The sequence below is a fragment of the Eleutherodactylus coqui genome, chromosome 5, assembly GCF_035609145.1.
Source record: "Eleutherodactylus coqui strain aEleCoq1 chromosome 5, aEleCoq1.hap1, whole genome shotgun sequence".
NCBI classification, from domain to species: Eukaryota; Metazoa; Chordata; class Amphibia; order Anura; family Eleutherodactylidae; genus Eleutherodactylus; species Eleutherodactylus coqui.
The window spans coordinates 115,861,401-115,887,215 of record NC_089841.1 but is presented as its reverse complement, the minus strand read 5'-3'; the positions used below and the strand labels follow the sequence as shown (position 1 = coordinate 115,887,215).

The following is a 25,815-nucleotide window of genomic DNA, read 5'->3' as shown; positions in this document are numbered from 1 at the left end:
TAAAACTATACCAGTTGCCAACAACATATAAACGTACGCCAAGAAGTGTCACAAATCTACATGGCTTATGCGTGAAAGCTATCTTCGCCAACTCCCCCTTAAATGTATATACTTGGATTGGCAGAGAGTGGAAATCTATTTCATACTGAGAGTGGAAAAGGATCTAGAGAATTTTAAAGTATATAACTAAAAGTTTTATCCCTTGATGTCAACTGTCAGGAGACTTTCAGACTTGCCTCAATCAGTTAATCTAGTGATGAACCTCAGGTTTAAAACAGATGAGGTATAATGATTTGGTAATGGATTTGTTTTCCTACAGATCTAAAAGGAATACTAAAATTCCACTTAGACTATTTGCTTTTGAGAGATCTACTAGAAATTGACTTGATTTTTAGTAGGGAACCATATGGTGTCCTCAATAGTTGTGGTGCTTCAACAATAGCCTGCTTGCTATAGGATTTTGGTTACAGGATCCACACCAAGATGCTGCAACAAATAGTACAATCTAAGTGAATGGGGTTTAGCAAAGACCATTCACTTAGGCGGCTCTCACACGAGCGGTTTATTCAGCGTTTAGCGCAGTGTTTGAAACACCCGCTAAAAAGGCTGTAAAATGCATCTATTGATTGTAATGGGGGTTTTAGAAGAGCGTTTAAGTGCAATGTTTCTAATGCCATTCTTTTTGAACGCTATCTGCTCTATTTGTGCATTTCCGCTATTTTTAATGGACCATTGCAATGATGGGGTGCATTAAAAAGGTTGTCAAACTCGTTTGAAAGTGCTGAAAAACACATTGTTTTTACAAACGCCTGGGTGAGAGCAGTCTTATAGTGTAAAAAAAAGATCTGCAGTGGATTCCAGACATGCTACAGATTTTGAAATCTACAGCAGACCTTATGGCTTCCAGCAGATGGCCGGGTTGGATCCCACTGCGAGAATTCTCGCAGTGGGATGCGAGTCGTGCCCCTGCAACGACCCACGGCTCACCTCCTCCCGGCTTCTCTCCGCTCTGCTATGTGCCGGCTGCCGCCCAGCTAGCACATGCACAGTCCAGAGCCAGTACATCACCAGTGACGTTTCTGTGTGGGCCTCTGCGAGGCTCGCACAGAAATAGGACATGCCGCGAGTTTTCATGCGGTCAAATCGCGGTTGTCTGCATAGGATTGCATTATCTAATGCAATCCTATGGCAGCGGTGGAAATTCTGCAGGAAATCCCGCCGTGGAATTTCCACTTGTGTGCAGGAGGCCAATCTATTGTAGAAACGCTGTAGGATTTTACTGCATATTTTATTTATTGCAATGCAATGGATAAAATAGTGTGGCTATGTCTGCACCAAAATCCACAACAATATCTGCAGATTTCATTGGTGGTCTGTAGCCTGGCTCAACAGTAAAATACAAATACGTAAACTCAAAAGTAACGTATTGTGGCCTGATGCAGCCTAATTTACCATCACCTTTTTAACCATTTCCTTTATTTTAGCAGAAGGAATATATAGGAGAGCATTTGCGTCATAGATACATAAACGGTCTTACTTTTTTGCCCACTTGCGCCCAGTATTTTAATATGTACTTTGAGGTCAAACAGAATTTAGAAGTAGTAAATTACTCTTGGCTTCCTGTAACGAGTGTACGGAATACGTTTTTTTCATTAAGCCCTTTGGCACTAACGGAGTCGCTAATAAATTAACAATGAAACAAAAAAGTAACAATTGAGAGAATTGAAGGTGTGAAAACATTTACCCTGAAGGACAATTTAATGTTCAATTCAATATCAAGTTAAAGCATATTTATAGCTGACAAAATCTTCTGCAATGACTGAGCCCACATCGTTATGTTTGGAGGAAGATTAGGTATACTTAGTAGCCCACTGTGTTAAGTGAGGGTTTGAAAAGCTTCTATAATAGAAATATACATTAGAATTTTCTTAGCAAGGTATAGCTACTTATGCTTCACAATAAACAGGATAATGCAGGGTTATTAAACAGATTTAAGAGCAGACTGACTGAGTCTCCAAGGCTCTGGCATATTAAGCTGAAGTGTTTGTGTGAAGGATTTGCATTTTAATTGCTATCATCCTTACGTTTCTTCCATTGTGCGAGTACTAGATTTCAGGCTTCTTAAGAAACAGGCTCTCCTCAGGTGATGACCTTAATGGGTTTTTTTTCCTTAATGACAGCTCCTGGTATGTTACACCTGCTTATCCTCAAGCTACTGTTCAGCTGTTTATGTTTGTGGTTTTAAAAAGGAGTTTAGCTAGCTATAATAAGTTCTTCATAAGGGAGGAAAGAAAATGTTAACGCAGTATCTAACTACAGTACTTTTTATAGTTGAGGAAATAAAAAAGAAAACAAAGTATCAATTTAAAGAGTTTGATCTCGACAACCTTTTTCCATACGCCCAATTAAAGCATATACATATAAGATGGTCTCTCTATCACAACCATAGACAACTATTTTACATTTCTAACACCCTTTTTCAGCACCAATGCCTCCTCCCACATCTAACATCTCAGTTAAAGGAGATGTCTCGAGGAAGCAGTGAATTTTTTTTTTGCTCAGTCCCCCTAATTAAGCAAACATTACTAATTACCCCTGTAAATGACTTTTCTAGCTGGTTTCTACTTAGAGTTCCAGCGTTTCAGCAACTTATAAAAATTTTCCCAAGATGGCCACCGGCTCTTTTCCCTTCGCTCGCTGTAGCCCGACGTGCGCGCTCCCGAGACGCTACCAGCTGTGTCTCCATGGCAACCAGATGCCCCGCAGCCGCCGACCGGACCCCTGGAGTGAACACGGCCGACCAGTCACCCACCGCCAGGCAGCAGGTAACCGGCGCAGCGCCCCCCCCCCATCACAGCGGCAGCCCCCCCGGCCCAGCGACAGCCCCCCCCGGCCCAGCGCTAGTTCCCCCGGCCCAGCGACAGTTCCCCCCCCCCCGGCCCAGCGACAGTTCCCCCCCCCCGGCCCAGCGACAGTTCCCCCCCCCCGGCCCAGCGACAGTTCCCCCCCCCCGGCCCAGCGACAGTTCCCCCCCCCCGGCCCAGCGACAGTTCCCCCCCCCCGGCCCAGCGACAGTTCCCCCCCCCCGGCCCAGCGACAGTTCCCCCCCCCCGGCCCAGCGACAGTTCCCCCCCCCCGGCCCAGCGACAGTTCCCCCCCCCCGGCCCAGCGACAGTTCCCCCCCCCCCGGCCCAGCGACAGTTCCCCCCCCCCGGCCCAGCGACAGTTCCCCCCCCCCGGCCCAGCGACAGTTCCCCCCCCCCGGCCCAGCGACAGTTCCCCCCCCCCCGGCCCAGCGACAGTTCCCCCCCCCCGGCCCAGCGCCAGTTCCCCCGGCCTAGCGCTAGTTCCCCCGGCCTAGCGACAGCCCCCCCCCCCGGCCTAGCGACAGCCCCCCCCCCAGCCTAGCGACAGCCCCCCCCGGCCCAGCGACAGCCCCCCCCGGCCCAGCGACAGCCCCCCCCCCCGGCCCAGCGACAGCCCCCCCCCCCGGCCCAGCGACAGCCCCCCCCCCCGGCCCAGCGACAGCCCCCCCCCCCGGCCCAGCGACAGCCCCCCCCCGGCCCAGCGACAGCCCCCCCCCGGCCCAGCGACAGCCCTCCCCGACCCAGCGACAGCCCCCCCCGACCCAGCGACAGCCCCCCCCCGGCCCAGCGACAGCCCCCCCCGACCCAGCGCTAGTTCCCCCCGGCCTAGCGACAGCCCCCCCCATCGCAGCGACAGCCCCCCCGGCACAGCGACGACAGCCCCCCCGGCCCATCACTTACCAGGACGGCAGGACAGCTGGGCGGCTTCTCCGGACAGCTGGGCGGCTCTGCACCGTCCTCTAACAGAGGATGGTACAGAATGGCCGCTCCAGCGCGCTCCCGAGCAGTGACAGCTCATCTGCGCATGCGCAGAAGAGCTGTAGCGGGGAGCACACTGAAGCGGCTCGTGCTGAAAGGAGAAGACCGGACTGCGCAAGCGCGTCTAAAAAAGCAAGCTGCCAGCGAATTTAGACGGAACCATGGAGACGAGGACGCTAGCAACGGAGCAGGTAAGTGAATAACTTCTGTATGGCTCATATTTAATGCACGATGTATATTACAAAGTGCATTAATATGGCCATACAGAAGTGTATAACCCCACTTGATTTCGCGAGACAACCCCTTTAAGGACTTTGCTACACACCAAGCACAAGACTGACAACAGTAGAAAAAACTTCAATCTACAGTCCAGAAAACCCCTCAGCACAGCTACTCATCCTTCACACCCCTTAACCTGCTTCTCCACAGTTAGGGCTTATTCAGACAATTGTATATCGGTCGGGTTTTCACACCCAACCAATATACGCGGCTCCTCTCTGCAAGGGAAGGAGGCGGGACAGGAGCTAGTGCATTGAGCTCCCACCCCCTCTCCACTGTTTGCCCTTGTACCGCCCTACTATTGCAGAGCCAAGTTCGGCCTCCACCCCTTTCATTGCAAACAGTGGCAAGGGGCAGAAGCTCAATGCACTAGCTCCAGTCCTGTGCCACCCCCTTTCTTGCACAGAGGGGCAGCATACGTCGGTCGGATGTGAAAACCCGACCGATATACGATCGTCTAAATAAGCCCTTACCGAGAAAAAAAAACAACAAAAAACTTGTCACCCTACTCTCTGAATAGCATTTTACCACCTGGGCACTTGACCCAATCCCATCTCATCCCAAATCTTACTACCGTCTTCGTCTAGGTCTTAACTATCTTTTCAACCTTTTCTTCAGGCGTGAAACATGCAACCATTACACATCCTTAAAGGGAAAGTGCCATCAGAAATTCTATAATAGATCAGAAAATGATGTATTATATAAAATCACATTTTTGTGTTAAAAATATTTTTAAAGAATTTTTGGCGATTTTTTAATTTTTTTATTTTTTGGTCACAATCTGTATAAAAAAATTTAAAAAAACACAACAAAAAAGAAAACACGGCATTTTTCACACTGACCACAAAGCATAATACTTCCTGTTCTGTAGAGAAAGCTTTGCAGCAGTCCTCTCACTATCACAGGCAGCATTACAGTGAAATGTAAAACGCATATGTAGATAACACAAAATCCACCATTCATAATAAGTGATAAGCTGTGACCATCTCCTCCCCTTCCCTACAAAATGACTTCTACACGTCACAGAGCATGTCTAGAACAGTCTCCCATACAAGTCAATGGGTCCACTGCGTGAATGTCCCATGAGACTTCTGCACAGTATCTCTCTACATGCTCTAGGGGCTGTTAAACATAGCTCAGGCAAGATCGAAGGCCGCAGTGTCATGTATAGACAAGAGAATTCAATAAATTCTACAATCAGAAAAGTAAACAGATAGAGAAATATGACATTTTTCCAATCTGCATATGAATTCACCCTAAAGGGACAATTAGGCTGTCAGCATTCAGGAGTCGTCATGGCAAATTCTGGAGCAGCATTTATATAGTTCTTTTGGTTAAGTGCATGCTGCAAACTCTTGTCAATGCAAAGAGCCCACCAACCACCACAGTTCTAGTTGACACCAAGTTTCAAAAACCTATATAAAACAATCTTGCTTCCTTAAAACAGGCCAGTTGCTAGTACAGCTAAATGGAGCATTAGTCAAGTATGCAAATCACTGCTACCTTCACTAGCAGAACAGATCGTTCTCATGATCCTGTGGACAGTTGATAATTTTTGTAAGATAACCACTTTAAACGAGAATTACACAACTAAACAAAAGTCATTGCTTTGGGAGAATTAAACCCATTCCTCTCATCTTAGGGTGGCCACCCCAAAATCTGTTCACAGTGGGAAAACTAAATGACTTGTATATTCCTTGCCATTCTTTGGGGGGGAGCAAATAAAATGTAACAGAAAAGATGCTTATGACAAGTCATAGCGGTTGTGAAATAATGCCACACTCCGTTATAAAGTCAGCGCATGGGTTCTGATATTGACATTGTTGCCAAGTAACAATAAGCACTTCAATTTACACATTGATGTTCTCCTGACCAAACAGCAGGTCTCTACATAGATTTTGTGTATTAAATACTGTATGGTATTGGGAAGCAAACTATTCATAAAATATCTCAAAGTTCTAATTAATTTGCAGTAGAAGAAAGCATAAAACAGTCATTAAAATCCATACTGCATTGCATTATAAAATCCTCTCTCAACTCCACAGTTTCCAATTATATTGTATTTAGTTACTCTGTGTTTTCATGTACTGTTAGATGAAAGTCATAAGAAGCAAGAAAATGTCTTACAGACTCAATTTCCCACAAATGACTTTTACAACAGAATGTTCTCATCTTTTTAGTATTGATTTATTGGGTTTTTAGCTTTATAGTTGGCTGAAATAGTGTATGGCACCGAGCAAGATTTTGTCTTCATAAAAATAGTGATCATACAAGCATGATAAGAAAAGAAGTCACATAGTTTATGTGTGATTAAATTCTACGTTTTGCAGGACAAGAAGAGAAATAATGAAGAACTACAATAAAACGCTGCATAGTTTAAAGGACTGTTTTTGTCATTTTTTTAATAATGAAACTTAAAAAAAGGGGGAATAAAAGGAATTGAACAGTGGTGTCCATTAACCATTTAAAGGAGTTTCTCAGGACTTAGCTATTGAAGACATATCCTCAGGATAGGTCATCGGCGGGGCTCCGTCACTCAGGATTCCTGCTGGGCCCACTGTCAGAGCCAGAAGCAGACCAGGTTTGGTAACGCAGCAACTCCTATTGAATTTAATGTACTGACAGAAGGCGCGGTGAACAGCTGAGGGGTGGGTCCCTGCCAATCAACTATTGATAAACTATCGTGAGGGTAGGTCATCAACAGTTGAAGGGGTTTATCCTACAACAACAAGTTATCCCTTACCTGTAGGATAGGCAGTAACTTGCTGATTGATGGGAGTGTATCCCCCCTCCTCTCATGCTTTTTGGGGGGTATTTCGTAACCTCAGCAGCGGGGATGGGGTGTAAAAAGTGGCGCTCTGTGAGGCTTTGTAATCTTGCTGCGGTGCAGCGGTCTCACACAGAAGGCACTCAACAAGGTGCTCCTGGAACTGCATGAAGGCGAGCGTTCCCGGGGCTTCTTGTAAATTACGGATTACAGGTAGTGGTCTGAATAACGCCGGGCTCACACAGCCGTATGCAGAATCCGCTTGCGGAGGCCCGCAGCGGATCCCATCTGTGAGCCGGCCGTGACCCTGCGTACGGCCGCGTAATGTACTGCGCATAACTGTCTACTTACACAGGCGGTCATGCGCAGTACACCGTTGTTTGTTTTTATTTCCCGCGCCGTCGCTTAGAGATGACCCGGGTACCCGCAGCCCGTACACAATGTGTTTGCATATGGGGTGCGAGTATATCCGCGGTCATAGAGCACAATGGGCTCTAGGTCGCGGATATCCGCGGTAAAATATAGCATGCCGTGTTCTGTTTCTGCGAGTGGATTACGTAATTCCGACCCACTAATTGGGGGGGAATTGTGAAATCCAATGCATGCGATTGATCCGTGGATTACCGCGGATCAAGCGCATGCAGAACCCGTAATTCCTCTCCGGTCATGTGTGACCGGCCTAATGTTAGATCGCTACTTTATCACTTGACCAGGGACCGCTCAACGAGGTCTCTGGTCACTGCTCCAAGCACTCAGCGACCGTTGGTCGCTGGGAGCAAGGAGATTTAAAATTTCCTGGGCTCCCCAGCTCCTGCGAATGTGTCCGGCATATTGCCGGCAGGCGCATGCGCAGCAGCCGGAAGGGTCCATGGAGGATAATCGCATCTGGATTCAAATGCGGAAGCCTCCGAGAAGATGCTTCATCTCCCCCCACCGATCGCATCGGTGAGGGGAGATGAAACTTCCACTTTTTAAAGAACTTTTATGTGATCGCCATTATGCATTGGATAACGGCGATCACGTGACCAGTAACCGCATACCGCGGCTCCCCGTGACATCTCCAGGCTCTTGGCTACCTTTGGTAGCCAGCAACAGGGAGATTTTAAATTTCTTGGGCAATATTTCACTGTTTGCGCATGCGTCCGCCATCATGCTGACGGGCGCATGCGCAGAAGCTGGGGTAAGGTCCGCGGATGAACATCCCATCAGGGAACAAATCCGGGGACCTTGGGTACGTAATTTCATCTCCCCTTACGGATACGATACGCAAGGGAAGATGAAACTTTAACTTTATGAACTTTTAACTTTTTTTTTTTTTACTTTGTAACTTTATATGATCACCGTTATCCGATGGATAACGGTGATCATATGACTGGAAACGGCATACAGCGGTCCCCAGTCATATCTCCCTGCACTCGGCTAACTGTGACAGCTGGGTGCAGGGAGATTTTGAATTTGCCGGGCTCGCCGGCCTTCTGCGCATGCGCGCCACATCGGCACATCGCAGAAGCCAGCGGGGGGTCCGGAGACCGGGCGGAGGACATGGAGGAAGCGGGGTGAGTATTTTCACCTTCCCTCATGGATCCGATCCATGAGGGGAGGTGAAACTTTTCTTCTTTTTTTTTTTTTTACACTTTTCTACACTTTTCCGCGACCGCCGTTATCCATTGTATAACGGCGATCGCGGTACCAGGGACAGCTCACTGCGGTACCCGCTGACATCTCCTGCCTCCCGGCTATCTACAGGAGTCGGGAGCCAGGAGATTTTAAATTTCCCGCGCCGCCGGGCCTTCTGTGCATGCGGCTGACGTAATGCCGCCTGGCGCGCATGCGGAGAAGGACGGCTACGGGGCCCAGAGCATCGGGAGAGCGGGGAGCAGTGTGCTGGACCTGGGTGAGTAATTTCAGCTGCTCCGATGGATCCGATCCATCAGGGCAGCTGAATATGTAACATTTTCAACTTTTGTTTACTTTTTTGCGATCGGCGCTATCCATTGGATAGCGCCGATCGCAATGCCGGGGGTGGTCCGAACAGCCCGGGATGACAGCTCCATGCTGTCGGCAACCTGCGGACACCGACAGCATGGAGCTGTCACGTCCACAGCCCGAGGGGCTTTACTCTCTGCAGGACACATGTTTTTACGTCCTCAGAGAATAAAGCCCACTTCGGGAGGGCATAAAAACACTATGGGCTGGTCGTTAAGGGGTTAAGGAGTCACGCTGAGTGCATGCGACAACTTTGCGGGGACAACGTGCTGGAAGGGGCACTCAGCGAGTGTGAAACACTACTCCTTGGACTTCCCATTCCATCACCTTTGAGCTCTATAATGTAGTTTATCAGGCACAAACGTTATAACAGGTTCCCTTTGGTAAAAGGATATCCCTATCCGAAACGTTGTTACTATCGCTTCTGACATAGGAGTTTGAATAAATTCTGCATTAATCGGCATCCCCTGAACTGTCCTACCATTCTTTTTGTTACTAATACAATACAAATCAGGACTTAATGTTACACGCTCATGAGTATGAGTTCCCTATAGTTACCTCTCTATAGAACACATATGTGACCAAGAGAGAGCAGTCAATTATGGACTTTGCACAAGCATGTATAGCAGATTTACAATATTAGGCTGGTTTCACACTGGACCGAAATCCAACGGAAATCTTGTGGAATGATCATACGGAAATAACGCGATATTTCCGCAGAAGAAATGCAGCTTCAAAACCCGTGGCTTTTTGCTGCGGCTTTTTATCCCGCGATAGCCAGCAACGCTGCGGTCGATCCCTTCCGACCAAGTCTAGCAATAGTTTTCCTAAAAAAGGGATGCCAGAATTGATCCAACTGTTTTCTACAGGGATGTTTCTGGCATCCGCCTCATCAGTTGTGTTGCCGCATGTCTTCCTGCCTGCGCCAGACAAGAAAGCACAACATGCTAAATCTCCCTGCCCGTCTATTTCAGATTGTGGATGTCGGACTTGTACACAAAGTGCACACAAACAGCATCGGTTGTATCTGGCTCAGGTGTAAATCAATTGACCGGACACATGTGATGTGCTCCCAGCCTTAGAAATGTAGTACTGAGGTAAATAGAAGATTGATGTGACTGCTGAAACTGCAACCATATACCATTAGACCATTATGGTAACTATTTTCATATATTCAGTATGTAGTTGTTCACTTTCTGTCTGACCTAGGAAACAGATTAAGTAGAGCAAGAAAAAGTAAGAAACCTGGCACTTCAATTTTTCACAAAGTTAGTTTACGGTTCCTGCAAAAACTATTTCGTAAATAACATTCTGAGGCCAAACACTAAAGAGGTATAATGACATTACTGAAATGTAGCGTATCACCTCAGGGGCAATGTGCAGTGTACTATTATTACAGCTGTGTAATCTACCAGCAGGTTCTAAACCCCAGTAAGAGACAAATTAAGGGAAATAAGTCTAGTTTTGCAGGATTAATGTGTGTTCGGTGTCCGGATAAGTGGGCAGCTCAAACTATTCCATCCTCATTTGCTGTGGGATATTAGGCACTAAATGAAACATTAGAACCAAACCACACTGGACTGATGCATTATAACGGCGGCTCGAAAATGTGCTCATGTATTCTACATGATGAAAGTGCTCTGTTAAGTAAAGAAGATGCAAAACATGGCCATCAACAAACTTCTACATAAGCTGCAATAAAGCTTAAAAGACTGCAAACTATTGCTTTAGAAAGCAAATGTAAATGCAATCCTGAATTTTCATCTTTTGTATATAAATGCCAATTGGCAGTGAAAATTAAACGTTAAAAGCATATATATTATACACCAGGGGTAAATGTCCATAGATATTGCTGGTGTGTACTGATCAAAGGAAGATCATGTTCAAATAAGACAACTCAATGTCATATAGTTGCAAAAAAATAAAAAGTGAATCCTTTGGAATTACCTGGATTTTTCCAATGATTACTAAGAAAATGTGACTTTATAGTTGGATGGTTTGTATGAAAAATTGGATGATTGATCAGCCACTAGAGATGAGCATTGCCCTTAGCAAGTACTTGCCCGCTCGAGAGCAAAGATTCGGCTGCCAGCGGCGGGCTGCAGGGGAGAGCAGGGAGGAACGGAGGGGAGATCTCTCTCTCCCTCCCTCCCCCCTGCTGACTGCCGCAACTCACCTGTCAGCCGCGCCGGCAGCCGAACCTTCTCTGCCGAGCGGGGAGATACTGGCTAAGGACAATGCTCGATTGAGCAATTGTCCTTAGCGAGTATGCTCGCTCATCTCCATCAGCCACATTCTGGCCAATCATAATGTCATGTGCATGGCCTGCTTTATGTCCACATGACTACTGTAAATAAACTCTGAACTGCTTTTCACAGAGGAGAGCAGCAGAAAATAAAGCCAAATAAATAAGAATTTCCCCTCGGCTTTAATTGTTAAAAACTAGTGATAAATAGTGTCTAAAGTCAAATAAATCTTGCAAACAGGTTTCACACTACAAAAGGAGTGCTTCTGTGTACTTTGAGGTTATTTAACCACTTGCCGATTGACCATACACTATAAATGCCAGGTGATCCGCATCTATCTCTAAGTGGACGTCTTACAACGTCCGTGGAGGGATAGCACCTCCCAGCTCCTCCCACTGTGCCGACGTTCTATGACATCATTGTAATAGGACTGCTGATGTCACAGAGCTTTGCCCAAAGACCAGTCAGCATGCTCTCCAGGAATGTGATCGTAGAGACAGTTAGTGACAGCGATCATATTTAAATTGCCTTGCTGTGTCTGCCCCCTCCAACTTAGAGTGCCGAAACTAAAAACTGTATTACCTAAGGTTATGGATACATGGCAACTCCGCCCAAGATGCAAGTTGTGTGGACAGAGATGCTGTGTAGCCCTGTAACATAATGTAAAACAACGCTGTCACATTGTGGCTGGTAAGTTGCCATGTTTGCAACAAACGCTCTGGAGTTCTTATGATCAGCAAGTCATAGTTATGGCAACTTGTGAACTGCAACACAACCGCATTGACTTGCATTAAGTTGTGATGTCTCTGGCCACACTACCCATGTTGCGGCCAAAGTTGTCATGTAGCCATAACCTAATGAGGCCTTCACACTAGCGATAAAATCAAGTCATTTCTGTGCGATGACACAGTGAGTGAAAACGCCGAATTATAAAACTAATGATTTTCTATAGTTTCATTCCCATCTGCGATGCTTTCACTCGATGTTGCATGAAAAAAAATTGCAGCATGGTCTATCTTTAAGCGATATTGCCCATAGCTTTCAATGGGGCCAGCAGCAGCTGCGCCGCCTGATTGAAAGCAATGGGAGAACTCTGCGACCCTCTGCTGCTGTGATTGCAGCAGTTAACTGTTTAGATGCTGTGTCCAAAGCTGATTGCATGTCTTAACAGTTAGCAGGAGGGAGGAGCCCTTTACCCCATCGACCACCTCACACTGCATTTGAGAGGTGCCGATGGATTAGCATGGTAACCTAGAGCCTACTGAAGGCTTCCAAGGCTGTCACACAGATACCTGCTTGAAAGGCAACATAAAAAAAAAAATCACTATATATTACAATACTGAAGTACTACAGTATATAGTACAAGTGATCAATTGATTGCAAGTTCAAGTCCCTTGTGGGGGCTAAACAAAAAAGTGTAAAAAAGCTTTAATAAAGCCTCTTTAACAGTTTACAATTTAAAAAAAAATGAAAATCCCCTTTTCCCATAGAAAACAATTAAAAAATAATAAATTTGCTATAACCATAATTTTTGTTCAAGAAAAAAAAATATATAATTTACCTTTTAAAAATAGAAAAACAAAAAATAGATTAATTTTGTAACAGTACTGACTCACAAAACAAATTGCATTTGTTTTCATTTCTCCGCACTTAAAGGGGTTGTCCCGAGGCAGCAAGTGGGGTTATACACTTCTGTATGGCCATAATAATGCACTTTGTAATATACATTGTGCATTAATTATGAGCCATACAGAAGTTATAAAAAGTTTTTTACTTACCTGCTCCGTTGCTAGCGTCCTCGTCTCCATGGTGCCGACTAATTTTTGGCCTCCGATGGCCAAATTAGCCGCGCTTGCGCAGTCCGGGTCTTCAGCAGTCTTCTATGGAGCCGCTCGTGCCAGAGAGCGGCTCCGTGTAGCTCCGCCCCGTCACGTGCCGATTCCAGCCAATCAGGAGGCTGGAATCGGCAGTGGACCGCACAGAAGAGCTGCGGTCCACGAAGACAGAGGATCCCGGCGGCCATCTTCAGCAGGTGAGTATGAAGACGCCGGACCGCCGGGATTCAGGTAAGCGCTGTGCGGGTGGTTTTTTTAACCCCTGCATCGGGGTTGTCTCGCGCCGAACGGGGAGGGGGTTAAAAAAAAAAAAAACCCGTTTCGGCGCGGGACATCTCCTTTAACATTTTAAAAACAGTTTTCTCAGACATTATGTTGTACATTAATTTGTGCCAATAATAAAAAAAAAAAATAATCAACTCGTCCAGCGAAAACTAGCTCTCATATAGGTAGGGCAATGGAAAAACTTGAAAGTTGTTGCTCTTGGAGGCAGAGACAAAAAAAATGAAAATATAGAAATCTCTGCTCCCTAAAATGGTTAAAATCCACAACAAAATCCTAATGTGTTAAAAGCATGGATCATGAGTCTGCTGCACCCATGAGGGGCACAACTGCCTCTCCTTGTCTCTTTTCATCACACTCACAACTTAGAGACTTCTTGTGTAAAAGGCTGCTATATATTCTTCTTTTTGTTAAAATTAAGATTTTAATACATTTTTTGAGATCAGATTCAAAAGTATTTGAATTTATTTTGCCATTTGGGTTAATAGTACTTCAGACATGTCCTTTAATATGCTGTTCTTAAGCAAGGCAGCACATTCTAGGGGGCTTTTTCTACTATTCCTGCTCGTGAAAATAAAACAAAGTTAGGGGCTAAGCCTACACATTACCAGAAAATTTCATTTTTTTTTGCTTCCATGGCTAAATGTAATTACATTTCACAAAACATCTGTAGAGTTAAAACACTCAACTAAGTTTCCAAAATGAAGACAATTATGTAGGGTTGCCACGGAAATTCCTCATGTAAAACCTGCGCTTCAAAAGCCAAACAGTGCTCCTTCCCCATGTGCTCAAAAAGCAGTTTACATCCTCATACAGAACATTTCTATATTATTTGGGAGAAATTGGATAGCAAATTATGAGGTGCTTTCTATTCTATTACAGACTGCGAAAACAAAAAATTAATGGCTAAAAATTATTTTCTTCATCTTCATGACCCAACTAATAATCTACACAAAACACCTGTGGGACCATAATCGTCACAACACCCGTAGATGAATTTGTTGAGCGATGAAGTTTCCAAATTGGGGTCTTTTTTCGAAAACTGATGTTTTGGCAAGTCATGGCCTCGGAAAATCTAAAACACCACCTGGTAAAAACAGTGCATTGAAAAAACATCTTAAAAAAAACTGGACAGAGAATATGGTCAGTGAGGGTGAAATAAACTAATGCATGATCAATACCACCCTTCCACCATAAATGAGGACAAAAGGCAGATGTTATATTAAGACTTAAGCCCAATACTAAGCAGTGCAGGACAAATCCTAGGAGCCATGTAGCCAATGAGCCCATTCTTGCCTTTCTTTTTATCCAACTTTGCCACTGAGCATTTGAATCCTATCAAATCTTCCTTCCATGCATCTACTGAAAGTAAAGAAAAAGATGTACAATGCACAATAAGGGTATCTTTACACAGCATGATTCACCATGTGGATTCCATCTATAAAAACCTGCTGTGGTTTACGCTCTGTCAATGGGCGAAATCCACGTGTGGGATTCGGACATGCAAAACTGTGTTTCAGCATTAAGAAGTGACATTTCATAAAGCCATGGATTTTGCGGCGGTCTTTAGAGAGGACATTCACGCAGAAAATTCCACGACCAATTCTGCCTTATGAATATAGAACTTATCCCAAATTCCAAAAGTGGTTATTATTACATTAGGCGTGAGCCAATGACAGAACACATGATATGAACTGATAACTGAGCTTACCTGGTACAAGTTCCATAACAATGTATATAGGCTGTCTTTGTGTGCAGACTCCAATAAGCTTTACAATATTGATATGGTCATACTGTTTTAATATTCTGCATAAGCAAACAAAAACAAAACTATTAAAAATAATGAACATTAAGACACTAAGAGGAAAAATCACTAAATATAGGTAGAATTAAATGCGCACCTTCCCCTTAAGGATGCGGCCCTTTTTTTTTTATTTAGTTTTTTCCTACCCATTAAAAAAATGTCTTTTATTTATCAACTTAGCGGTCTGAGAGTTTGTTTTTTTCGGACAGGTTGTATTTTTCAGTGGTACTATTTAATGTATTAGATAGTCTACTGAGAAAAGTTTAAAAAGTACTGTATTTTCCGGCGTATAAGACGACTTTTTAACCCAGGAAAATCTTCTCAAAAGTCGGGGGCTGTCTTATATGCCTGAATGGCTGTGATTGGTTAACCCAGCACCGACTTTCATTGGCTGATGCCGCACTGAGTTAGCCAATCAGAGCATTAGCTTTCTGGATGCAGCATTTAACGGTTTAATAGCCGCATTGCAGCTATTGCCCGTGGATGTCAGCTGTAATAAACAGCTGACGCCCGCGCTGTATGAAGAGAGGTCGCCCCGCGACGTCTCTTCATACATACCCCTACACTCCAGGATGTAAATGTACGTCCTGGAGCGGGAAGAGGTTAAACTTAAAGCCCATTAGTAAGGTCGGAAAAAAGGCATATTGGTTGTCACAAAGTAGTTAAGAACTATTTCCACCAGAGAATTGTGGGGAAAGAACGGATGCACAAACAAGTAGTCACAACTTATGAACCAGGTCAGAAGCTGTGTCATGTCTCCTTGAGGAGAGCACCCAAAAAGTGTGTGGGAACACCTAGGAGGTAAGTGGATCAGGGGATGGTATAGTCTCTCTCCAAGGAGAGCAACCAGAAGGGATGTGGGGACACCTAAAAGTTAAGTGAGGAGACTTATAAAGCAATGCTACTCTGGGATATTTTTTTTAATGTTTGTTTGTCATTTGTCGACATTTGTTTGCATTTCTCATGTAATTTTTATGCCTACCTAAGGGCTAATGCCCACGGCTGGATTTCACCGCAGCCATTAGGTTCTTTTGAACCTAATAGCTCAATGTTCATGCTGCGGAATTCCACCTCGGAATTCCGCAGCGTGAAATAACCCGCAGCATGTCCTATTTGCCGCGGGAATACATGTGGACCGCTTCCATTGTACTCAATGGAAGCCGGCTGTCACACTATAATTCTGCTGTAGCACAGTGAAAGTATAGTGTGAATACATGCCACGCCCACCGCATGCCGGCGTGTCATGCGCTGTACTGCGCATGCGCACCATTGTGGGAGCTGCACAGCCGATCCAGAGGAGAGTATGGGGTCTTTGGGGGGCGCCGTGACGGACTACGCTGCGGTATTCAGCTTGTGGAGCCTGTCACGGCAGTGGGCATGAGCCCTAAAAGATGTGATTAGTAAAACCCAAAAGAATTATCATCTGTCGGCTGATCACTTGGCATGTGCTCACTGGGTAATAATTGGGAACGATTTGTTTGAACTGTTGTGCAGTCGATAATCGCCCCGTGTAAAAGGATCTTTAAAGTGGATTTTGTGGATCACAGTTGATGGAAGGGGACAATTTGTTTACATGTAACCATATTTTTGACTTATTAGGAAGAGCTCTGTAGAGAATGCTCAATATTTTGTACTTTTAGCAATAGCTAAAAAAAAAAAAAACTACTAAATAAAAATTTACTGGCATCCATCTCTTCAGTTCTGTTAATTTGTGAAGAGGAGTGTACCTCTCGAACTGATAAGTTCAGCAGATGTTGTAAGTTTACATTTTTCTCTTTCTGCGTTTTCAAATGTCAAGTTTGGCTAAAAATTGCATAAAGGTACTTACTAGAATAAAATGTTGAGGGCATTTTCACTGTGTGCCAGGTGTCTATTTTCACAAATTATATGAATTTAAAGGGTAGGATTGTCCATGTGTGTTTAAAGTGTGAAAATTGCCCCAAAACTACTGGCAGCAAAAAGGTTAAAACAACTGCAAAAAGGGTTACTGTAGTACTGCTCAATCTGTGCTGTGGATACAGATGGTCCCAACATTAAAAAAGCAATTCTCGGTGAAACTGCTCTTTAATTTGGCTTGCGCATTACAAGAGCACACAATAAAGTAGATCTTCTAGCAGCAGACTTGATCATTACAATGCACATGAAGTACAAATATCCAATACTGTTAACGTCCTTTCCCACCTGGCTTCAGATAAAAACTTGATTTTTAATTCCTGAGGAAGATCTTCTTTGCATGTTTTCACAGCAACGGGCGTTTTATCTTTTAATGTTCCCTTGTAAACTTCACCAAAATTGCCCTGTAATAGGAAAATCAAATCATAGTAAAAAGTTAGCTTCAAAATTAGGAGAAATTGCCTAAAATGAAATTCAGGAAAACAGGGGAATTATTTATAAAACGACTAGAGATTTAGGCACTTTATACTCTTTCAGACATAAAAGGAAGTCTATTCAGTGTCCTTTCATAACCCACACAATTTTTACTTGCAAAAAGGTGTCAAACCAAAAGCAAGATATATCAAAGAAAGATTAAAAAAAAAAAAAAAAAAAAAAAAAGAGTCATATAAGATATACATAATAAAATGAGAACAGGTTTTCCTGTAAGAAGCTCCACTACGGCCAAAAATAGCTTTAATATACATGGAGAGTGGAAGATGAAAGAAGTATCCAAAAGCTAATAATCATTAAAGCGCTCATTAATTGTTAATATAAAAACCTTACTGAATGTTGGTGTAGTGACAAACGTTATTAAGTAGTTAACGAAGGTGACCAACATGGCACTGGGGCAATTTATCTTTTTGCATTCCAAGATACTAAAAGTATAAAAGAAACTCTTCATTACTGACCCCTTTGCTCTGCTTCCAAGCTGAAACGGCTGAATAAAGCCGGTGGTCTAGATTAGATAGCACTCATTTAATGTGTACAGCCACCTTAACACTTCCTACCCCTAATTTTTTTTTTTATTGCAGTTCCTCTTTAATCAGCCTGTTTTGTGCGTCCGGTTACATTCACAGGGAAGAGCACAACAGTCGCATTGCAAGTGTGTGTTTTTCATGCTGATGCAAGGCATTTTTTTTTTAAATTAAAAACGTCTTGATTCACTTCTGAGAAATTGCGATCCTCTGGCGCGCTTTTCTCGCGCGTAAAAGGATCACAAGCATTTCCCATTGATTTCAATGGTAAACATCACATCGCACGGCATGAGAGTGCCAGGCAAGGTCTTTTAAGTTTACCCAAGATAGAACATGCTGCTCATGTGAATAAGTCCATTAAAAACAAGACTTCATATTCAGGCGTGTTTTGTGCGCTGCATCGCATCGTACAAAATCTTACGTGAGAATATCACTTGCGTGAATAAGCCCTTAAGGATGAAACAATTTTCATTGTTGCGTTGCAAGAGCCCCAATTCGTTGACATAGCTGTACGAGGGCTTCTTTTTTGGGATGATTTGTACATTTTAACAGCAGCACTCTGTGTATACACAGTATATGGTGTTGGATAACCTTTATGCACAGGGAAAAAACACTCAAATTCCAATATTGTTTTGGGATTTTGTTGTTATGGAGTTCACTATTTGGTAAAAATAACACAATAACTTTCTTTTCTGAATCAGCACAATTATTATCATATGAACTTTATATAGAATTTTTTTTTATACTACTTTAGCACAAAAAAAAACAAAAAACACATTTTGAAGAAAAACTACTGAATCTGCTTCTTCACATTCTAAGGGTGTATTCCCACGAACGTATATAGGCTCGTCTTTCACGCCGAGCCGATATAAAGTCGTCCTCATCTGCGGGGGGAGGATGGAAGAGCCAGAAGCAGGAACTGAGCTCCCGCCCCCTCTCTGCCTCCTCTCCGCCCCTCTGCACTATTTGCAATGGGGAGAGGCGGAATGGGGGTGGGGCTAATTCCTCGGAACTTAGCCCCGCCCCGTCTCCTTTCATTGCAAATAGTGCAGAGGGGCAGAGAGGAGGCAGAGAGGGGGCGGGAGCTCAGTTCCTGCTCCTGGCTCTTCCATCCTCCCCCCACTGCAGATTAGGACGACGTATATCGGCTCGGCGTGAAAACCGAGTCGATATACGTTCGTGGGAATGCAGCCTAAGACACACAACATTTTTATTCTTCCGGCAGTGGAGCTCTGCGAGGGTTGTTTTTTCTAGGAAGAGTTGTAGTTTTTACTGGTATCATTTTGAGGCACATATGACATTTCAACTGCTTTTATTACATTTGTTGGGAGGTGAGCCAAAAGAAAAATATCAATTCTGTAATTACGCTTTAAAATTATTTTTACGGTGTTCACTATGCAACATAAATATTTTCATACGTGAAAATACATGAAAAGTTGTTCCGTTAATGTCTTTTACTGCGCACAGTGTAAATATTCAGAGTGCAGTGTGACAACTTGAAACACCTTTTGGTAATTGGCACTTGAAGTCATTAACACTGAGGTTTACTAAGAAGAGGAGAGTGGAAGTGTGGGTATTACAGGTGCTTTGCCCATTAAACAAAAGCATAAAAAGCCTGGATACTGACAATTCTTTTCTTCTCAAGAAAGATTGATTAGTGTGAACCATGCCTCAATGGGCAGAAGCTTCAAAAGACCTCTGATGACATAAATATCAAAACATGATCTCAAATTTGAAGAATGGTGAAGAGAGCACTATGATTTAGGCCTACTTTATTGCCTCAGGTTCTGGATGTCGAGAGACCACAATAAAATCACTGGTTTAGTAAAACATTTTACAGATTGTAAGGTTAGCAGTCCATGACTTAAGCCCCCAACAGTCAGGTTCAACTTGGACAAACCCTCCCGAGAAAGATCACTTTTTATTGCAGATATTTAATTTATGTCTCATATAAATATATTTGGCACACAATGTCATATTTGATACACTAGGGACCAATTTTAGCCTTGAGAGTAAATAAATCTTATCCCCTGTTGTGTTCCAGTAGTTAAAACTTTTGCTTTGTCATTTTAGCTGTATAACACCCTGTATTTTGTGGGGCAAATTCTAGTTCTTATCCAAATGAATTTTGGGAACATATATTGTATTGAATAACTTATTATATTTTTCTTTGCTGGGGAGAACAGGAAACAAAAAGCATTTTAACCGCCTGCTCTCTTTGATAGAGAAGAATCACTATAAGAATCCCTCTAGCCCCCTTGTCCCTACTCTCTGGGAAGCCCCAGGAAAGCCCTATAGCCCCGCCCCCTACCCATCCAAATATGGGAAGATATGTAGGAGATCCCCTGTAACTCCACCCTTCTCTCTCTTCGCTATGGGGGATTCCAAGGCTGTTTTACGATCTTCACCCATTGAAAACAATGGATGACATCGCTGATTTTTTTTATCGTAGTAATGCTTGAGTGAACACATCGCAAATGAGAATGAAACCATTGAAAATCATTGGCTTTATAATCATGCATTTTCACTCGCTGTTGCATTGCTAGAAAACCTAAATCGCCAATATGTATGAGCCCTGATGGAGGAGTGATAACATGAACAACAATTCATGTCCCCCCCTTCCTTTCCCTGGGACATAGAGCTTCTCTGCTTTGACTCGTCTGCCCTCCCCTTTCCTCTAAAACACACTGACTAAAAACTGACAGCTGTAAAAATTACAATTCCCAACTCCACTTCAAATGGCTGTAGATCCGGTTCTGTAAGGGTTATGAACCAGAGAAGCCATAAGTATTAAAGGGGTTGTCTCACGCCGAAACGGGTTTTTTTTTATTCAATAGGCCCCCCGTTCGGCGCGAGACAAACCCAAGGGATGGGTTAAAAAAAAAAAAAAAGTTTCTTACTTACCCGAATCCCCGCGCTGCGGCGACTTCTTTCTTCCTTTACCAAGATGGCCACCGGGATCTTCACCCACAATGCACCGCGGGTCTTCTCCCATGGTGCACCGTGGGCTCTGTGCGGTCCATTGCCGATTCCAGCCTCCTGATTAGCTGGAATCGGCACACGTGACGAGGTGGAGCTACGAGGACCAGCTCTCCGGCATGAGCGGCCCCATTCACCAGGGAGAAGACCGGACTGCGCAAGCGCGTCTAAAAACGCCAGAAGACAGCGAATTTAGACGGATCCATGGCGACGGGGACGCTAGCAACGGAGCAGGTAAGTGAATAACTTCTGTATGGCTCATAATTAATGCACGATGTATATTACAAAGTGCATTAATATGGCCATACAGAAGTGCTGAACCCCACTTGATTTCACGAGACAACCCCTTTAACTACTGTGTATACCTATGCAGTCCATTGAGTACAGTGTGGAAATAAATAAATGCATAGAAAATCCTGTTGACCAATCAGACATTTATCTCTCCCGAACACTTTGTTTATTGTCACATTTTATCAACACGCAGGAAAAGGGTCTGTCTTGGACTGATCACACAATACCTGTAATGTGTTATTTTTTGGGTGAACAGGACTCATTTGGAATACCCCTTTGTTTAATTTGTTTTCTATACTATTCACACTTCACTGTACAGCAAGGCAAATGAAACCGCATTTTATTCCAAAATCATATTATGCATTGTATCATTTCTAGTATGAAATGTGTGTTAAATATTCAACATGCCCTTTTCCAATGTGGGAATTGAAGGCAAATTAAAAGTAAGAACTAAATTATGAAGTACAGAATGGATGGGAATTGGCCGACGTCTCAAATGATAAAGTTTCTTCAATCCAGACTTGCAGTGCCTTGAGCTAATGTCCGTTTTAACAATTTCATACAAAATTTGAATCAAAGAGGTATTCCCATCTCGGCTCTCAGCTCACCTTCATGTGCTCTGCATTGCATTTAGGCTTACTGGAGTTGTGGGGTTTTCTGAAAACAGCTGAGTGGACTGTTCTGGCTGTTTCTGTAACTCCCATAGAAGTAAATAGGAATTATGCAAATAGTGTAGCACAGCTAGCAATACTGCTTCTGTAAATTCAGGGATGCTCTTAAAAATAATTGTTGTGGTAACTTCAATAGGTCACATATATATATAAAAACTAAATAAAATTTAAAAAATTGGTTTATTGTACCCTGGTGGCCAATCTAGTGAACTACACCAACTGCAATATGTCGTATGTCAATAGACCAATGAGAAACAGTCAAATTCCCTCTCTATCTATAAGATGAATCAGGATGATGGAGGCAAAATGGGTATGTTTTTTGCCTCTCCTGTAAAGTTTGATAGATTTGACGTGCAATCTGTTGCAGTTACCACAATGCTATGTAGATTATATGAAGGTTTCCATATAAAAGCAAGCCTACCAGGACACTTTCCTCCGTGAACCTATGTTAACTATAGGTAACTCACGCGTAATGATACTTTTTTAGTCTTCTTTTCAACTCGCAGACTATTCCCTGGGTTCCAAAACGGTAATTGAACCCCCTCATGCTTCATTTAGCCTAAACTCCAACCCTTCTTCCTAGTGAATGGCATTTCCAGTTTTCTTTGTGCACACAGCACAAGGATGCTGGAGATATCAGATCATTAGGAAGGGGGTGGAGATTGGGCCAAAAAAAAAAAGTAGAGGGCTCAGACCAAGCTCATTGGATGGTTCACACCTTACTTGCATACCAGGAAAACAACAATTTTGGGGCTCAGAAACAGTGGGGGTAAACAAAAAAAATTAAACAAATATATTATCTCATAGAATAGGTTTATGGAAAGGGTGGGAGGAGGTGGAATGTCCTGACAGGCTTTACTCACTACAGAATTTAAATTCCTAACAAGTGACCTTGGATAGAGCAGACAATGCAGGGCACCAAATTTGCCTAGGCGACGATTTTGCTTTCTTCTCATCACGCATTCAGAAGTCAAAAACATCCACCTGGTACAGATTGCATGGAACTGGATGCGAACATTGATCAGAGATGATTCCTGCAAGTCCACATATGTCATATAATGCCAGAGCTTGTCAGATCTGCGCGCTCCCTATTGCGCCTTTTTGCAGATATTACAGCAGGACACTACATACAAAATCCCATATTATTCCAGGAGCATTCTGAACATGGATATATTGAGGAATGAAACACTAAACTATGAGGGCCAAAAGATGGCTGGCTGGTTAACTGAAAATAGTCAAAAGATACATTTACTGAAAAGTTTACTTTCCCTCAACCTTAGGGCTTATTCAGATGATCGTATATCGGCCGTGTATTCACGCCTGGCCGATATACGGTGTCCCTCTCTGCAGGGGGAGGAGACTGGAAGAGCCAGGAGCAGTGTCCGCCCTAGTAAGCGTAGGGCCAGAGTTGGCAGCCTGGACGTGTCCACCATCAGGGCTATCTCCAGGAAGGGACGGTGGCATGGGTGTAGATCAGAGAGCCCCACACTATGCGTACCTAAGCACCCCATTAGTACCGTAACAAAAACTTGCTGTAGCACCATGTGCAACTGCAAAGAGAACTCTCCAACAAGGGGGAATATACCTGTAAAAATACTAATAAACAGCATGGGTGGGTGTTTTGTCCCCCAATAAACTAGACAAGATTTTATAGAAAGTACAAAAATCTTGTTTTCTTGTCCGTATCATTGGGGCACGCAGTTGAAAGATCTTAGGGACTTCCCAGAGCACTCCCTTGAGGGTGGGAAAAGTATCGAAGGATGCATGGTGGTCAGTTTATAGCCATTTGTAAAATTCTGCAAACAAGGCATTCCCAGATGGAAAAGTATGTACCAGGTAGAACCTTGAAAAGGTGTGCAACATAGACTTAGCAGCCTTCCACATTTGCATAACGGAAGCCCCATTGCATACCGTCCACAAAGCACCCATTACCCGAGTAGAAAGCGCCGCAACACTGAAAGGAGGCGTTTTGCCTTTAGCATGATATGTCTCTACCATCGTTGTTCAGATCCAGTGAGAAAGGACTACCTTGGAAGACCATGTCTTAGGCCATCAGTATCATGAAAAGAGTCAGAGCATCTGAAAAATTGTATATCCACAAGACCCGGCTTGTGAAAAGTGCGTTTTCTCAGATGAACTGTGAATGGACAAAATGAAGGCAGGTGAAAGGAGGGAAGAAAGGGGGATGGGCGAGAAGAAAGGGAGGAGGTGCAGGACCACTTTGCCCTGATGAAAAACTGAATTGAGGCTTGTTCAACAAAGCTGCGAGATCAATGTGACCGATACCAAGGCGGCCACCTTCCAGGCCAACAAAGAGCTTAAACTTCCCTTTAAGGGATGAGACTGTAGTGCATCCAATACGAGATTACATGAGCGCCCCCCGCCCCCCTTATAAACGTACGTACAGCAGACTTTGAGGCCAGTGATCGCTGGAAAACTATGGATAGTACGGATAACTGACGCTTTAAAGAACTAAGACTCAAGCCCATATTCAGACTCTCCTGTAAAAAGAATAGGAGATGGGATGAAGAGAAACACATAGGATGGAAGTTGCGTTCTCACTAGCTAAATAAATTTTTCCAAATGTGATGAAAATCTCGAGAAGAGAAGGGTTTCATAGCCTTCATTATGGTTTGAATCACAATTTCCACAAATCCATGGGTTCTCAAGACCATGTCTTCATCCGCCATGCTGTTAAACGAAGTGTAGGCAAATTTGGGTGGAAGAGAGATCTCTGCAAGAGTAGATCTTCTCAAAGAGTGAAGGGCCTGGGAGTGTCGACCATACCACGCTTAAACTGGGCCGATGAGAATGACTTCCATCTTAATCTTCTTGAGTAGGATTAGTGGGATGGGGAAAAAGACATAAGAGAACCGTAATTCTGTCACTAGTATGTCCACTGCTCAAGCTTGAAGGTCCTGAGACCTGGTCACAAAGATTGGCAGCTTGCTATTTATTTTGGACACCATGAGGTCGACATCCCGTTCACCCCACCTCAGACAAGCATCCTAAAGACCTAGGGATGTAGTTTCCATTCTACCAGATCTACTGTCTTTCTGCTGAAGCAGTTGGCTATCCAGTTGTCTACTCCTAGTGCTGCTTCCTTCATGACTTTGGTGCTGTGAATCCTGCTTTGACGATTTATGTACGTGATGGTCGTCACATTGTCTGTTTGGACCTGAACTGGTAGCCCTGTCAGCTGTAGTGTGAAGTGATGAAGGGACAGGAGAATGGTCTGAAATTCCAAAATGTTGATTGGTAGCTTGGTTTCCCACCTGGTCAAAGTTCCTTGCATCAATAGATTTTTCAAAGTAGTCCCCCGCCTGAAAAGGCTGGTATTCGTAGCAAGTATTTGCCATTGGATGGTCAGGAAGAAACTTCCTAGATGAACAAAGTTTAAATAGGAGTAGTAGGAATCCGAACTGTGATTGGAAAAGATATCTCTTATGGAGATTACAGGAAATCCACTATAGTTTAAATTTTAGAAACTTGTTCTTCATCCAAATAAGAATCGGAAGAAGACTCCGTTCGCCCTCTGACCAACTAATATCTCTGGAGGGAGATCAGGATCTCAGTTCAGTAAGAACTGAAAGAGATGGCAATGCAGGAGATCTAGAGATCACCTTTAGTGGGAAGGTCTTGTTCTCTTCTGTGTTTACAACGGGCAGAGTCCTGCATAAACAGGTCATCTTCATCAGACACATTTTGACCAGGTTGACTGTCGGAACAGTCTAGCCTTTCCAAAAAGAAACGGTAGAGGCCCTGGTAAGGTCTATGACTACCAGTGAAAGGGAGCGTGCCCATTCTGGTTCAGTGATTTGTATAGCCTGGACAGAATGGGTGCCATTAATTGGTTCTACGGCTAACTGTTACAATGGAAGACAGATTAAAATGGTTCAAACTGTCCGCATGTAAATTTAG

General features: G+C 43.8%; 1 protein-coding gene across 1 annotated transcript in view; it reads right to left on the bottom strand.

Moving 5' to 3' along the window:
- Positions 1-25,815, bottom strand: part of FER (FER tyrosine kinase) — a 202,114-nt gene that overhangs the window by 48,383 nt on the left and 127,916 nt on the right. Inside the window, exons 16-17 of the mRNA XM_066603044.1 lie at positions 17,226-17,341; positions 14,952-15,046 (exon numbers count right to left, since the gene is read on the bottom strand). Coding sequence (XP_066459141.1) covers positions 14,952-15,046; positions 17,226-17,341 — 211 coding nt within the window. The remainder of the gene's footprint in view (positions 1-14,951; positions 15,047-17,225; positions 17,342-25,815) is intronic.